At 37.3% G+C, this 17643-nt stretch overlaps 1 protein-coding gene across 3 annotated transcripts in view; it reads left to right on the forward strand.

Moving 5' to 3' along the window:
- SLC15A1 (solute carrier family 15 member 1) overlaps positions 1-17360 on the forward strand; it is a 55182-nt gene extending 37822 nt beyond the window's left edge. For all 3 annotated transcript variants that reach the window (XM_036228863.1, XM_016123200.2, XM_016123201.2), the window contains 13 exons: positions 256-345; positions 1957-2001; positions 2162-2194; positions 2278-2366; positions 3427-3508; positions 4896-5015; positions 5976-6122; positions 6986-7035; positions 13365-13472; positions 13596-13704; positions 14235-14378; positions 15496-15603; positions 16576-17360. In XM_036228863.1, the coding sequence (XP_036084756.1) occupies positions 256-345; positions 1957-2001; positions 2162-2194; positions 2278-2366; positions 3427-3508; positions 4896-5015; positions 5976-6122; positions 6986-7035; positions 13365-13472; positions 13596-13704; positions 14235-14378; positions 15496-15603; positions 16576-16761 (1311 nt within the window). In that variant the 3' untranslated portion in view covers positions 16762-17360. The remainder of the gene's footprint in view (positions 1-255; positions 346-1956; positions 2002-2161; positions 2195-2277; positions 2367-3426; positions 3509-4895; positions 5016-5975; positions 6123-6985; positions 7036-13364; positions 13473-13595; positions 13705-14234; positions 14379-15495; positions 15604-16575) is intronic.
- Positions 17361-17643: the final 283 nt, after the last annotated feature.

The following is a 17643-nucleotide window of genomic DNA, read 5'->3' on the forward strand; positions in this document are numbered from 1 at the left end:
AAGCATTAAGTGGTGATGGTGGAATTTACATTTAAATTTAAGTAATTTACCTCCTACACAGATGTTTTCACTCATATTTGAAACAGCTTAGGAAGTTTTGGTTTTCTAATGAAACCTGGGGTAGGTTTCTTTGGAATCCGTAATCACCACTCGGCTTCTCTAGATGCAAATATGTCTACACTGACACTAACCCTGCCGCTGGCCGTGAGTGACAGGAGTCGCATCTGATCAGTTTGTCTCTCACTCCAACTACAGGAGCAGCTTATCGCTCAAATAAAGATGGTGACCAAGGTGTTGTTCCTGTATATTCCACTCCCAATGTTCTGGGCGCTGTTCGATCAGCAGGTAATGTGAAACTATGTTTTTGGACAACTTCATTTAGCAAACATTAGGGGGGGCACTACTATGCACCGCACCATAGTTAGTTACCTAGCTTCTAAAAATATTCTCTTCCAGCTTCTTATTTATTCATTTATTTGTTTGTTTGATTCTTGTTAGGTCACACTGAGTTTCTTTTTTTAAAAAACCAACCCTAGATGGTTTGATCCACATTTCTGTTACAAAACAGTGAAGAAATTAGGTGTAAAAGGTGTAAATTAGGTCAAGTAAAAGAGCCTTAGGAAAAACTTGATCGAAGTGTCCAAGATTCTTGTGGGTCAAAACGAGAATAGAATTTTTTACTGCTATCTCATGGTAAAAGGACATATTGCATTTTTGGGGATCCACAGAATATTTAAACTGAGAGGACTTGATATCTTCTAATCAAAACTGAATGCTTGTTTTAGAAGCACCATCCAGGGATGCAAAATGACTCCCCTGAAATCATTCTTAGAGCAGGGAACTAGAACTCCCATCACCGCCTATCACCCTGCTCTTTCTTCCACAGCTGTAAGATGCGTGCCTAGGAATTTTTCAATATAGGGTTGGACAATTCAATGCATGATGCTCAGCAGCCAAAGTAATAAGATATTATTTCTTTTAGAAACCGGAGTTTTAAAAAAATTTACAAATGTGATTTTATTGTACAAGAAGGATTGTTATGAGGGTAAACCATCTCTTGGAAAAAAATTGAGTGTACACATTAATCTCTTCATTTGCAAGTATGGAATTTAGAACAGCATCTTAAGGACCAGGGAGACAGTTTTGCATGTTGAGTAGACCCTGATTGGCACTAGAAATACACTCATCACATTTTAGCTATTTAACGGGACAAATCCCATAACCCTTCTGAAATGGTAATAACCCACAGCAAGGCTGTGAGGATAGAAAAATAGAGAATGTATATAAGGCAATCAGGAACTAACAAATATTAAGAATTCGAGCAGTGCCACATTTCCTGGCTTTCTATGATATCCACCTAGTGGACTTGATAGATTATGTTGAAACATTTACATCTTTAGTCTTCCATGGAAATAACCATATATATTTGTACAGTACTAAGTCATCTTTTCCTATAAAATAGGTTGAATGTAACAAGGCTGCCCCAGTTTAAATTCCTCGCTCTCTTCATGGAATCACATTTTAGGACAGCCTAGGCTATCCAAAATGGCTCTTAGCAATAATAATGTTCTTGAAACTATGATACCAGTAAATGAGAATATTCTCAGAGTGTGAAGCTGCTTCCAGCTTGCAGCGATGTCACGTTCCCCAAGAAGCCTGAGGAATGCACTTTTGTCCTGCCCAAGGATAGCTTTATCTAAGAGTAGTACTTTGTAGCTCCTTCGTGAGGGTTGAGAGGACCATATGTTGTATTAACTCCTAGAGCAGAAATGCAAGTTGTTTCTTCTCACCCAGTATTACAGTGGAGATGAGAGGTGAGCTCGATGTTGAAAAAAATTTTAAATCCTGTAACATTTCAGACTGCATTCCTGATTTGGAAAAAAGTCAACATTAACTCGTAAAATGTTTAAAACTCACATTCCCAAATGATGCAGTGAACGTATTTGTTTTTTTAAGGGCTCTAGGTGGACACTACAAGCAACAACTATGAATGGGAAAATTGTAAGTTTGAGACATGAAGATATTTTACCTCCCCTGGTCACTAGTGCTTTGTTTGAGTCCCTTCGCCCTTTTCTTATTCCCTTTCATAACATTCCCAAGCCCCCTGTGGGATCACGTGTAGGAACTTACCACTGAGACTTTTTTTCCTCCCTGTTTTTAGGGAAGTATTGAAATTCAGCCAGACCAGATGCAAGTAAGGAAAATATTTAAGTTGTTTTCAGAGATCACACCCGCCTTTGAGACCACGGTAACGGTTCATCTCCACTTCCTCTGCAGACTGCGAACGCCATCCTGATCGTTATCATGGTCCCCATCGTAGATGCTGTGGTGTATCCTCTGATTGAAAAATGCGGTTTCAATTTCACGTATGTGACTGGCGGGTTGGGGTTGGGATGAGGTTCCGTTAGCACCTAGGGCTTTGCAAACAGGCGGCACTCCCTCAGCTACCAGGCCTCTGTGGAAAGAATGCCCGTCTTCCCTCCCACAACACCACCTTTACGATGAGTTTTAAAGAAATATGTTTGGATTCAAGGTCTGTGTGCTGATGTTTCTGAAAACTTGCTCTTAAAAAAGCACTATTAATGGCAGCCTGAAAAAGCCTCTAATGGAGGCTCTCCTATACATGTTGAAGGTTGTTCAGAATAGGCTTCCCTAACAAGTGCCACTTTGGTATGTGGAAAATTTCGAGCTAAAGGCAATCAAGGCCCTGGGGCTCACAGGAAACTTCTGCCCCTCCCTTAACTACCTAAAAGAATCTGCACTGGGGGCCTTGAGCTGAAGGTCCTCTCGCTTAAAAATTTAAATTTGAGGACTTACCCATAATAAGTTATTACCAGAAATAACTTTATGGCCTATCTATAGGGCAGGGTGAACATCTAATTACTGAACATCAGGCTCTTCTTATAATCCTGTTAATTGCCCTCCTCCCCTCTGAAGCCCCAAGGCATTTTACCTCATTCTTTGCTTCAAAATGCCATTTATACCCCATTTTCCTTTTCAGTCCCTGAACCTCTTGTTTATGTAGGGTTTCTATACAAATTTATGTCATTATATTTGGTTACTTTCTCTTGTTAATCTATCTCATGTCGATTTGATAAATCAGCAGAAAGGATCTAAAATGGTAAAGGAAATTTTCTTCCTGCCTTATAATGTAAATGATAGAAATATTAACTCTAATCCAAAGTATCACTCAAATTATAGTTTCTAGAAATTAAATGTAAAGATGCAAATGAGAAGCTATATTACATTTATCCTTTCCAGACTTGGTCGTGAGTAAGAGATGAAGAGATGCTTTCAACCTCATGTGTTTGGGGGAAGTTAGTGTTGTTTAGGGGGATGGTGAGAGAGGAATGCTTCCTTCAGGGCTCATCATTAGCTCGTGTGTATGAGGCTAGTTGAGAGTCACTCTCTTGCTTGTCCCATCAGCTCCTTGAAGAAGATGACAGTTGGAATGTTCCTGGCTTCCATGGCTTTTGTGGTGGCTGCAATTGTGCAGGTGGAAATTGATGTGAGTTGCTCTCTGATTCTTCAGTGGCCTTCCCAGGTCGCTCCGGTTGGTTGTTCAGAAGCCTTCTTTCTCCAAGACTGAGATGATTAGGGGAGGCCAGAGTCTTTGCTGATAAACTAGGTTCTGGAGCTATGGACAGTGTACCACAGGGGCAAAACAGTCCCTTTCTGACGGTGTGCACTGCAGCATCTTATCCTTGAAAAGGACACAGCCAAAAATAGGGTCAAATGGGTGCCTTTAATTCAGAGAAAAACTAGATGGCAGTTACATAAGGAGCTTCCATTTATAAGTCAATTATTATAGTAGGAGGGAAGTTTATGGAACTTGTTCTTTTGCAATATAAACTCCTAAAAGATATAGTTAGAGGAAATTCAGCAGTCACAAAGTACTTCAAAAAATTTATAAATTGTCTTTGATGAGTCTTCCCTTTTGTATTCTAATGTTTCTAGTAATGATTAATTCCTAAGCTAATTCACAGGTCTTTAGGCCCACCCTGGGGCTAAACTACACTCCTAAAGCCCTTAGTCTGAAGTCAGGTCCTAGAAATAGGGTGTTATGTAGTATGTAAGAAAAGAGGTAAAGTGGCTCTCTCCACCCACCCCCCCATCACTTCCTCCCTCCTTCTCTCTCTTTTTAATCTCTATTTTAAAGTTTTTAAATTGTGATAAAATATACATAACAAAAGCTACCATCTTCACCATTTCTAAGTGTATGGGTCAGGAGTGTTAAGGATATTCACACTGTCATGCACTCAGTCTTGAGAAGACTTTTCATCTTCCCAAACTATTTTCATTCAACAAAAACTCCTCATTTCTCCTTCCCCTCAACCTCTGGTGACCACTTTTATTGTAATTTCTGTCTCTGTACATTTGACTCATCTAGATACTGCATTAAGTGGAATCATACACTATTTGTCTTTTTGTGATTGGCTATTTCATTTAGCATAATATCCTCAAGATTCATCCACGTTGTAGGATGTGTTAGAGTTTCCTTCTTTTTTAAGGCTGAATAATATTCTATTGTATGAATATAGCACATTTTGTTTATACATTCATCTGTTGATGGACGCTTGGATCCTACCCCTTGGCTATTGTGAGTATGGGTATACTCACTTCTCTTGAGCTTAGCTAATTTTGTGGAAAATGAATCATGGGGCTAAAATAAAAATAGATTGCTTCAGTGACACTGGGATTTGAGAGAGGGCATTGTTGGGAAAAGGCAGAAACCCTTTTCCATTGTAGGGAAAAGGCTTTGTGGGGGGTATTTAGCATCCCTCAGCCAGCACAGCTTCCTGTGCCTGGAAGGAAAGTGACTCTAATGCCATGCTTAAGATTATCTTCAGTACAGACTGAAGACCTCACTGCCAATTATCTTTCATTTTGCTCAGAAAACTCTTCCAGTCTTCCCCAAAGGAAATGAATTCCAAATTAAAGCACTGAATATAGGAAATGATAACATGACTATATCTTTTCCTGGACAAACGGTGACACTTGACCCACTGTCTCAAGTAAGTAGAAGGAGATGCAATCTTCTTTTCATCTTCTGACCTGAGTTATAATAAGATTTGCACAAGCCAATCTTGGTCTTTCTATAAATACCGAAAGAGCCTAGATATGAAATGTCTTAGTATCTCGATCCCCTTTTGTTTTCACTCTAGACCAGTGCACTTCAAACTTTGATGTGCCTAGGAATTGCCTGGGGAGCTTGTTAAAATGCAGATTATTCATCAGAAGCTCTGAAATGCTGCATTTTTAACACGTTCTCAGGTGATATTGCTGCTTCCAGTGCATGGAACCACACTTTAAATAGCAAGATCTGGGTGAGTGGTTCTCTACCAGGGCTAGTTTTGCCCCATTAAAAGCCATTTGACAATCTCTGGAGATATATTTCATTGTCACAACTGAGAGTATGCTATTGGCATCTCCTTTGTAGAAGCCAGGAATGCTGACACATAGCTCCCACAACAAGAATTATGTGGCCCCAAATGTCAGTAGTGCTGAGATTGGAAAACCCTAATATGGATAGTCATTGGTCTGGATTAGAGGGTCTCAACCTTGAGAACATATTGGACTCACCTGGAGAGCTTTGAAAATTCTGATATGCTTCCCAACCCCACAGATTTTTATTGAACTGGCCTCACTCCTGTTTAGAAATAGTTAAGAACCATCACCTTAGATTCCGTTGAACTAATAATTTTAAAGAAACAAGAAAGTTCAACTCCTGATGGTTGGGGTAGCCCAGCTCTGATTATTTCCAGGGCTGTTGCTTTTCCCCTGATGCCTTTATGGCAGTGTCCGTAAGGGTGGTGGGAGACGGAGACAAACTAATGCCAGCGCTCCCATGTTGTTTTTCGATGTGTATGAATATACACTGGGAATGTCAAATAATATGTCATGACAGTGTTCAGTTACACAGCGCAGAGCAAGCCTCTGTGGTATTCACTATGACTCCTCTTCCCCCTTCGTAGACAGATGATTTTTTGACTTTGGATACGACCAAACTGAACAAGATAAACGTTTCTTCTACTGGATCATCAGTCACTACAGTAAATAATACCTTTGACAAGGGCCATCGCTACACTCTTCTAGTGTGGGCCCCCAATAATTACTGGCTGGTAAGTAGCTGGACACCTACGTCTGACTCTTTCCTATTTGTGATGTTGGAGACATAGTCTTTTAGTGCTGTGACTTCGTTTTACTCCGATGTAGTATTACATTAGATAATCCTCAATTTCTTCCTTCTTCAAGGACACGAGTCGATTGACCTCCAATAAAAGCTTTATTGGTGAATGGGAAGAGTTAATCTTTAAATTTTTTTAAAGAAATTTTGAGCATGGTGTGTGTGTGTGTGTGTGTGTGTACACAAGTCATACAGAGTAAATGCATGTGAGCATGTATATGCATTTTCAGTGAGTTCTTAAGATAAAGTTTAAAATATATCTTTAATTGTATTAATTTTAAATATTTGTACTGAGTAATTAGAAAATTAGAACAGTTTATGAAAAAAATAGTGAATATATCAAGTAAAAGCAATAAAAATACATATAAAATATTTACTGACAAAATATGGGTGTCTACGTATGCCATTCAGCATATAAAGAAGCTCTGAAAGTGTAGTTGAACTAAATGAAGGCATTGTGGGTGTTCTGTAAGGTGAGCTTCTATAGCACCGCAATATAGAATTAAGACTTCTGGGTTGTGTGTTTAATTAGAGCTGTTGAATGGCTTGTTCTAAATTCTGGAAAAGCAGTATTCTGAGGAACCACTGGAAATCAAACATCAAAAATTGTAGAGGCTCATCTTAACTTCAAAACAAACGAACAAACAAACACAGCACTGAGGAATGGAGCCCAGCAAATGTAATCATTATGTCCTTAGCTCGTAGGATAAATGTCGATATCATTCTCCTTCTCAAAGCCTGAAATGGTACTCTAAATATATTCTAATGGATTAGATTCAAAAATATTTTCTTTCTCAGGTGAAGGATGGCCTTAACCAGAAACCAGAAAAAGGAGAAAATGGAGTCAGGTGTGTATATTTCTTTAAGAATTAAGTTACGTCAGCTTCTTTTGGAAGTATTGCATACCCATAGTAAAGTTCAACTGTAACAAGGTTATAAAATGAGAGGATGGGGTTTATCCAAAGAACATAAGGCTGGTTCGATATTCAAAAAAATCAATCGATATTATCCATTATCTTAATAAACTAAAGAAGAAAATTCATATCATCATATCAGTTGATGCAGAAAAAGCATTTGATAAAATTCAGTATCCATTTATGAGAAAAACTCTCAGCACACTAGTAATTGAAGGGAACTTTCTTACTCTGAAAAGGGACACCTAAAAAAAACCCCAAGCTACCATTATACTTGATGTTGAAAGTCGAAAGTCTCCCTGTAAGGAACAAGGTAAGACCTGTTCTCTTTACTCCTATTCAACATCCTTCCAGATGCCAGTGCAATGAGACAGCAACAAAAAAAAAAGTAAAGGTATCTAGATTAAAAAGGAAGAAATAAAACTATGCCTACTCACAGATGGCATAATTATTTACATAGAACATTACAAGGACTCTACAAAAAAAGCTTATAGAATCAATGAATGAATTTAGAAACGGTACAGGATACATACTTTATATTTGTATAATTGAAGCCTAAACAACAAAAAATAAAAGCCTAAACAACAACAAAAATATCATATTTCTATACACTAGCAATGAACAATTGGAAAATGAAACTTTAAATATCATTTATAATAGCTGCCAAAAAAGATGAAATAATAGTTATAAGCCTAATAAAAAATATACAGGATTCATGAGTTGAAATTGCAAAAGGCTCCTGAAAGAAATCAATGAAGGGCTAAATAAATGGAGAGATATCTGGGTTTGTTGATGAGAAGACTTAATATAGTAAAGATGTCAATTTTTCCCAAATCGATCTATGAGTTTAGTGCAATTCTTATTAAATCATAGCATTGTTTTTGTTGTTGTTTATGATTTTCCAGTTTTATTGAGTTATAATTGACAAACAAAATTGTATATAATAAAGTATACAATGTGATGATTTGATGATATATGTATACACTGTGAAGTACTTAACCACAATCGAGTTAACACGTTCATCACCTCACGGTAAACCTTTTTTTTATGATAAGAATGCTTAAGACCTAATCTCTTAGCAAATTTCAAGTATACAATATTACAGTGTTATTAACTATAATCACCGTGTTGTACATTAAATCCGCAGAACTTATCCGTCTTAGAACTGTCAGCTTGCACCCTTTAATCAACATTTCATTTCCCATCCCCCAGGCCCTGGCAACCACTATTATACTCTCTTTCTATGAGTTCATTCAACTTTTTTTTTGATTCCACATATAAGCAATACCCTAAATCTGTCTGATTTATTTCACTCAGCATAATGCCCTCCATGTGGTCACAATGACAGGATTTCCTTCTTTTTATGGCCGAGTAATATTCCATTGTGTATATAATTCCTTATATATGTTATAAAAAATTTCACGTATATGAAAATTTTTATAAATTAGATTTTCTCCAAACTAAAAACATTTGTTCTGTAAATCTTACTGTTAAAAGAATGAAAGGGAAAGCTACATACCAGTAGAAAATATTTATAAATTACATACCTGACAAAGAATTTGTACCCAGAATTACTCTCAAAACTCAATAATAAGAAAATAACCCAGTTAAAAAACAGAGCAAAAGATTTTAATGGACATTGTACCAAAAAATATATACAAATGGCAAATTAACATGTGAAAAAATGTTCAACATCATTGGCATTAAGGAAATATAAGTTAAACCCACAGCGAGTTTCATGGATGGCTATATTTTTTTTAACTGACAAAACCAAAAGAATTTAAGTCCACCCTAATGACCTTATTTGCTTAATACAGTCATTCTGCAGTGCCGAGGGTTAGGATTCCATCACGTGAATTTGCAGGGGGACACGGTTCAGTCCATAACACCTTCTTTTGTGTGTTCTGGATTGTCCCTCTGTCTCATACCACTGCTGCCCCGGCAGCTGTGGAAGGAAATATGCTGATGACAGTCACTGGGCCTTTTCCTGATCTTTGTATTTGATTCTGAATGCAAAGCTGGAAGTGCCTCTGGGATTTCCTTTGTACCTCAAAGTGTGCTTTTGTGCCTCAGAGCCCGCTGTTTGATTTCTTCAGAAATGTCTCCTAATTTTGGACACTTTGGACACTTTGAGTTGGGGTATCATTTCTTCCGATGCTGTTAATGCTACTCTTTTTTTTTTTCTTAATTGTCTTTGCTGAGATCTTGGGAAAGAAGGACCCATGAAATCAGCAACACCCCCCCACCAACCTACCCGTGTGGTAAAAGATACACCTGAAATTTTTTTCTTTTAAGTAAAACACCAAATCCTTAATAGATCCAAGGTTTTATTATTCAGTAATATCCAGGAGACAACCCATAGAAAAAGGGAAAATTCTAAACAGCTAGTCAGAAACTAACTGATAAATAGAACGAGTTCAAGAATTTCAAGAATTTAGATTCCTGAGAAATATACCAATTAAAGAGAGTACACACAGAATTTTAAGCAAAATGGCATTCTTTTAATTATGTGGTATGTGTAAGTTGCAAGATGTAAATAGACTACTCTAAATAGAGCCTTTAAAATAAAGTGGCAATAGTGCAGTCAAAAATTGGTCGAGAACTTAATATTGATCTTTTTAATGCATTTTTTAATATTACATATTACAACATACATGAGTATCTATAAATATGTTTTGACATGTTTTTAAATAATGTGTTATTGTCCTGTGAATGTCTTCTGAAATAATATAAAATATTATTTTAACATTTTGCCATATTGATATATATATCCCTTATCCATGCACTCAAACCACTCTATAATATTACATTGCATGGATATACCACATTTTATTTACCTATTTCTCTATTCAGAGAAGTTTAGGTTATTTCCATTTTTCCGAACAATGCCACAATCCCCATTCATATGTGTTTCTCTGTCCACATGTGGAAAGTTAGGGAAGTGGTCTGTAAACCTTTTATCACATTCAATAAAAATATTTTGAATATGCACCCACAATGACTATGATATCTTTTATAAATTATATATAAACTACTATACCAAATTCATATGTGCATCATAAGTAATACAAAAAAGAAATATAAATAGGATAATAAAAGTAAAAAAAACAGTGCTTACAAAAATCATTAGTGTAGATAATGTGATTGTATGCATCATTCATTTCTAAAAGAATTCTCAATGTAAGGATTTGAAAAAAGCTATGGATGAGCCTGGTTGTAAGTTTAGTTTATTTCAATCTTAGTTTTCATAACTGTCATACTGATAAAGATACTTTAAGGAAGAAGGGAGGGTGAGGCATAATTGACCATAAGTAGATTCAAAAAGAAACCTTCATTTAAAAAATTGTGACGGTTTTAACAAATGATTCTGGAACAACTGGAAATCCACATACAAAAGACTGACGTTAGACCTTCACTACCTGATACCATACACAAAAATTAACTCAGTGGATCATAAACCTAGTATAACGACAACAATAGAATTCATAGAACAATTATAAGAGTAAGCCTTTGTGACTTGGGTTAGGCCACGGTTTCTTAAATATGAAACCAAAAGCACAAGCAACAAAATAATAACAACAACAACAACTTGGGATTCATCAAAATTGAAAACTTGTGCTACAAATGATAACATCAGGAAAGTAAAAAGACAACTTTCAGAATGAGAGAAAATATTGAAAATTATGTATCCGATAAGAGACATGATGAATATATAAAGAATTCTTATAAGTCAATGATACAAGGACAAATAACCCAGATTTTTAAAGGGGTAAAGTATTTGAATTGATATTTTTCCAAAGAAAATACACAAATGCCCAAAAGCATATGAAAAGTTTCCCAACATCATTAGTCATTAAAGATGGCTATGATTCGCCTAATGCAAATGAAAACTACAATGAGGTACCGCATCACACTCACTGGGCTCTAATTTTAAAACAAACAGATTATAAGTGTTGGTGAGTATGTGGATAAAGCTGAATCCTTATAAACTGCTGGTTAAAAACTGTTCCTCAAAATGTTAAACATATTTTCCATATCATCCAGCAATTTCACTCTTAAATATATACTCCCCAAAATGAAAATATATGTCCACCCCAAAAATTTTAGTTGAATATTCATAGCATCACTACTCACAATAGACAAAATGTGGAAACAACTCAAATGCCCATCTACTGATGAACAATGGTATATTTATACAATGGAATTGTATTCAGCCATAAAAAGGAAGTGCTGATATATGCTATGACATGAATGCACCTTAAAAACGTTATGCTAAGTGAAAGAAGCCAGACACAAAAGACCCCATGCAGTACGATTCCATTTACATGAAATTGCAAGCAAATCCGTAGAAACAGAGCAGATGAGTGGTTGCCAAGGACTGGAGTTAGGCAGCATGGAGAGTCACCGCTAAAGGGCATTGAGTTTCTCTTTGACAAAAATTAGATTGTTGTGATGGTTGCACAACCCTGCAGACATACTAAAGCCACTGAATTGTACACTTTAAATGGGTGAATTTTGTGGTATGTGAATCTATCTCACAAAGCCATTTTATTTCTAAAAATGAGAAGGAACAAATCTCTCAGCCTCTTTTGATTGTTCTTTAAGGAACTGGTCCCATCTTGTCATTTTCTCAGCTGGTTTTCATTCTCCATACCTCATTCCATGATCACTTTGTAGCCTTAGATCCTGGTATTCCTAAGAGACCTAAGCTAACTTTAGCCTTGATGGAACCCTAGGACCCAAAACCATAAGAGCACAATAGATTTTGACTCTCTGCTCTCTTCACCCTTCAAAGCACTCAGAGTATGTTTGCTGCTTATGCTCTACTATTTTCTGTGTGTGCATATGAAAAGAACATGTGATATGTGTGATGTTGCATTTTTTTTTTTAGATTATTTTCATCCTTTTTGGTATTTGTACCAGCCTGAGAGATGTCAGATAAGTAATAGGTCTAAGGGTGGGATTTATTCAGTCTTATGGCTTATAAGTGATGAATCCAGGACCTAGCTGGAAGGTCTACTGCTTAATTTCGTATTCTGCCAACTGTCTTTTTTTGAGTGGTTCATCTTAATCTTTGACAAGAGTAGCTTTTACAATTTGGAGCAGTATTAATTCTGCCTGTTAGGTTGAGTTTTCTGTATTAATAATTTATCAAACTACACCAAGTTGAATATCTAGGGACATCATGACCTGAGTTTAATTCATAGAGATGTTCTTCTAGTCCCTAGAATTTTACCAACATTCCTTATTGCCACAAAGTGATGAAACTTGTCCACACATTTTAAGGATATAGAAGTTAAGTTATTATTTTCTGTACTTAGGTGTACTCTGTTAGTTCCTCTTATTCTCTAAATCGGATAGTCTACTGTAAACCTTCACTTACCTATTTGGTAGGAAAAATCAGCTGGTCTTATTTTGGGCAGCACCCTTCCCCCTGGGGTAGTATAAGAATGTAAGGGTCTTCTATAGCCTGGGACATTCAAGGAAGGGATCTGTAGTCATCCTTCCACGCTGTCACCACCTATATGGTCCCTTGAAGGCAAACAGTTCAGCTGGTTCCATTTGAAGCTTGGGTTTGGGAATTTTGCAGGAACTGGAAGTCTTCGGGGGCATTCCATTCCTAGCTCTATCCCAGCGGGGTGCTGGTCACTGTCACTCCAGGACCTGCAGGCACTGGTCTCCTTCACCTAAAGGGAATTCCTCAAAAACGTTTCTGATTGCTGTGCTGGTTCACTTCTTCCTCGCCAGTCCTTAAAGTGCCTCCCTGTCCCAGGCTCCTCTTGGAGGTAAAGGAAATAAATGGGCTTCCCTCACCAACCTCCAAAAAAAAGCCCCAGGCAGAGGCTGTCTTTTAGGTTCTAAGAAACTTCTGGTTTTGGTCCTTCACCACTTAAGTTCTAAAGCTTCCAAAACAAGGAACACAAAGGCATGGCTACCTTCCAGAAGGGGGAGCAACCATCACCTATTTCAGTCCACACTTAATATCCCAAAACATCATTGAAATATTTCATAGTTACAAAGTACTTTGAACAGTTCCTGGCATTTAATTGTGTTAAACAAATTCTTTTTTAGATATGTTCTCATGAGTGGATGAGCAAGGGCACGCCAGGAGTTGCTTTCTTTCTGCCTTTACTCTAAAAATCTTCTGTAAACACCTTAAATTCTTTCTGATAGGGAGGTTAGACCAACTTCCGATGCACATATGTGACTTAGAACAAATCATTCCACAGTCCAGTCACAAGGTACATGGTTTTCTGTTTCAGATTTGTAAATGCTTTTAATGAGACTTTGAATGTCACAATGGATGGGAAAGTTTATGTAAACATCGCCCTTCACACTAGCAGTGAATATCAGTTTTTTTCTTCTGGCAAGTAAGTACCTATACTGGACACCTTGTACCAAGTTCAAGGATTTCAAGTCTTCTTTGTTTAAATAATACATTTAAGCTTTTAATAACAAGAATGTTAACCTATATTCTTTTTTTCCCCCCATAGAAAAATCTTCACACTAAGCCTAGCAGGGATTTCAGAACAGTGTACAAATTCTTTTGAATCATCCAACCTTGAATTCGGTAGTGCAAGTACCTATGTAATCACAAGGAAGGTTAGTAACTCATTCCATCATATCAGAAGTTCTACTCAGACTTTCTTGATCTGAGTCCTCTCAAACACTTAGGACAGAGTAATGATTTAACTAGAGTGGTATTCGGATCTGTATTTTGAATAGGTTTAGAATTAATTCAGTTCATCATCAAGTCTTTACCTTATCATGACTTAAGTTCACCATTAGAATAAAACTGAACAGACTGACTTAACTAACTCTTATTAAAAAGTTCACATTGACTAGTATTTGATGCTTTTATTTCAAAGGGATGGCAATGTTTTAAACATACCTGACTACCAAACTACTCTCTTATTTAAGAGGAAAACACTAGTGAAGATACTTTCAAATCCCACCAAAGGCCATCACGAGTATAACATGCAGTGTTGTGTATTTACATTGAAAATGTGTACTTGATAACCATCCGATGTAACCCTAGAAGTCCAAACTCAATTTGTCTGTTTGAGCAATTTTTATTTTAGAAGTGATCTCAATTTTAATGTCTTCTTCTCACTTTTGCCTCATCGGTTTAGAGTGATGACTGCCCCGAACCAAAGATGTTTGAAGATATTTCACCCAACACAGTTAACATAGCTCTGCAAATCCCACAGTATTTCCTCATCACCTGCGGCGAGGTCGTTTTCTCTATCACAGGATTGGAGTTCTCCTATTCTCAGGTTTCTTTTTCATTGTTTTCACCAGCCTCCCCCTACACCCCTGCTTTCGAAAATGCTGCTGGGGCTTCATGTAAATCTGGGGTAGCCATATAGTTATAGTTTTAAATAATTCTAGAAAGCATTCTGGCATGTTCCACCAAATGAGGTTTTTGAGATCACCAAGTCTTATCTTTATTGATTAAGAGTATTACTGTTTAGCTTCGTGAGTACATATATCATATGTGTCTGTATCCCCATAGTCATACACAGAGGTTTATAGTCCTAAGTAGGAAAAATTCTATTAATTGTCACCAGATCCTAAGAGTCAGTAGACTGCTTTCTGAAACAACCAGATGGGATCCACGAGTCATAAGTCATAATAGTGCTCATTTCCAGGTCTGTGGCCTCATTCTCCTTAAGGTTCAGTCGAGGTCTCTCTCTAGCTCCTAATAAACACTGATTAAGGCCTAGCTTTTAAAAGGCAACAAAATATATTATTGATTTTATGTATATTATACTAATGAGGCAAATTTTGCTGATATCTGATTTAGAGCTTAATTCCTTAATTTTGATAAGTGATTTTATAAAAACTACAGTTATAGTCATTGCATCCTCACAATATCTAGTACCTTTTTGGCAGTAAAGTTTTACAGTAAAGATTGTAAATGGGAACTGAATAATCCCTTTCTGCAGTGACCTCACAGTCTAATAAAAGGGATGACTCTAACACAGGTGACAAGAGTTTAGAGAGAGGTTTTGGAGACATGCCAAGAAAGCTCACAGAAGAGCATGCTCACGGCTCAGAACACAGCCTCCTATGTGGGGAAGAAGTGTCGTGATGGGTGGCTTCACGTGGACACTCTTCTGTAGAAACAGAATCAGTTCATCTGTAGATTTGTTCATTTAACTAGGATGGCAACTCGGCAAGTATATGGAGAGCGAAAAAGGAATCTTTGTATGTTCCTGCAACTTGAGCATTTGGGGTATCTGGCTATCCAAGCAATTATCCCTTTTATAGTTAAAGCAGCCTGACTTTTAATATGCATTTTTAGGGTAGACCGTTTAATGGAATGCCTCAGTGAGTTGTGTTCTGCTGCTAAGGTTGATATCTAGTTTGGGATTCTCTTTGTTTCCTCAGGCTCCTTCCAACATGAAGTCAGTGCTTCAAGCAGGATGGCAATTGACAGTGGCTTTTGGCAACATCATAGTGCTTATCGTGGCAGAGGCGGGCCAGTTCAGCGAACAGGTATGGGTTGGAAAAGGAGATCGTATGTGTCTCTGTGTTATTCATGGTCATCATGATGACCCTCCCTAGCCATCTACATATACATGGTCATCTCAGCGAGTAGCTGAATAAAACTGCCAGGCCAGCCATATAGGGCAGTTACAAAATGATCTTCAGGCCAAGCATGTGCTGATTCTTATTTCCACTGGGTGTTACTAAGTTGGAAATTGACAACCAACATAACCAGATTGGGTTAACGTGCATACACCTTAATGCGGTTTACTATCAAAGAAAAGACTTTCCCAGCTTCAGTGAATGCAACTTAATGGTCTCAAACCAGACATGTTCTCTAGAAACTGTCATAATACCTAAAGTTAAAGCCATTATAAAGGTGGTGGTAATATTTCCAGCTACAATGAAGTAAGGGCTTTTTATGATACGTAAGCTCCCTCCTTCAGTACATTAGCATATCTACCTCCTAAAGGAGTTGTCCTTTACCTGAGCCCATCAATTTCATCACTTCCCCTACTGGGTCCCACCAGAGCATGTGCATGCTCATGACCTCAAGGCACTGCGGAGGAAAAAGACGGGAGTCTTCACTGCAAACAGTCCATCACGTTCTTTTCCTTTCAAGAGTGCTGCCTGGTGCTCTCTTGGTCTCCATTCTTCCGGGGACCAGCTACATGCCTTAAGACTTAGGGTTTTCCAGAAATTTTCTCTCATCTTCCCAAAGTCTTATATTTCTGCATTCCATTGCTATTTAAAAAAAAAATGTTATCTTTAAATTTGTGCATTCAAGAAAAACTTGCCCTTCTATATCTGTGGCAACAACTGACCATGACATTTATGGCAGTGGCCTACCAATTTTCTATAACAATTTAATTTAAAAGCACCTTCCATCTGGACACAGCAGGAAAATATACCTGTGCCATATACACTACATAACTTGTATTGTTTCTGTTTTTTTCTTGCTCCAACTCCGACTTCTTCAAGTGGGCCGAGTACATTCTGTTTGCTGCATTGCTTCTGGTTGTCTGTGTCGTCTTTGCCATCATGGCTCAATTCTATACTTACGTCAACCCGGCAGAGATTGAAGCTCAGTTTGGTAAGGATGAAGAGAAAAAGAACCCGGAAAACCCGTATTACACATTCGATCCCGTCTCGCAAACACAGATGTGAATGTCAGCAAGCAAGTGGAAGATGCATTGGGCCCAGAACAGGCCCTGACTTCTGTCCCCAAGTGGCAGGACACTCTGTAGTACGGCCCCTAATGGGGAAGACTTCAGAATTGTGAACCAAGCCAAGAAGGCTATTTTCTAAGGAACCATCAATGAAACTAAAACTGGAAAAAGTCTTTTTTATTTTAAGAGTAGTCTTATTTAAAGTGTACATGAGTACACACACACACACACACACACACACACGCTCTTTTACAACCCTGAGAGCATATCCTGCATTTAACTCCTTTCCTACCATACAGATGAAGTTATTTTGGACTAACTTAAATTTTTCGAAAGGGTGGCAAAGTTCCATATATTTTGCATTATAACACTTTATGAAAACAGTGCTAAATGGGGCACGAGACAATGTGAAAGTGAATTGATAGGCTTTGGGATAGTAGCACCAGCTAGTATTAATCTTTTCCTTTTGTTTTTTCTTTTGTTTTTCCAGTCCCCACCTCTTTTTAAATTATGTACAACTCAAAAGATCACTCAGACAAAAGCCAGTAATGATTTTTGGAGTTTCAATGATATGCAATAAATTCCTGTTCTTAAGAATAAGTGTCTATGTGTCTTTGGGTAGGGTAAAAAATCCTTAACATGTTTCCTGATTATTGAAACTGTGCATACTTATTAAAATTTCATACGAAGTTGATAAAAACATGAACAAAGAAATGCCCACATATAATAAATTCCAGAAACATGAAATATTGAGATTTATTTCTTCCTGTTTCTATTTTCCCCAAGGATGTGTATATCTACATTTCTCTTTTCTTACCAAGATCTTCCTATGTGTATAATTACCATCTCAAAGTGTTTTTCTCAATGCTCATGAATATTT

This window comes from Rousettus aegyptiacus, unplaced genomic scaffold (genome assembly GCF_014176215.1).
Source record: "Rousettus aegyptiacus isolate mRouAeg1 unplaced genomic scaffold, mRouAeg1.p scaffold_m13_p_11, whole genome shotgun sequence".
In the NCBI taxonomy this organism is placed as follows: domain Eukaryota; kingdom Metazoa; phylum Chordata; class Mammalia; order Chiroptera; family Pteropodidae; genus Rousettus; species Rousettus aegyptiacus.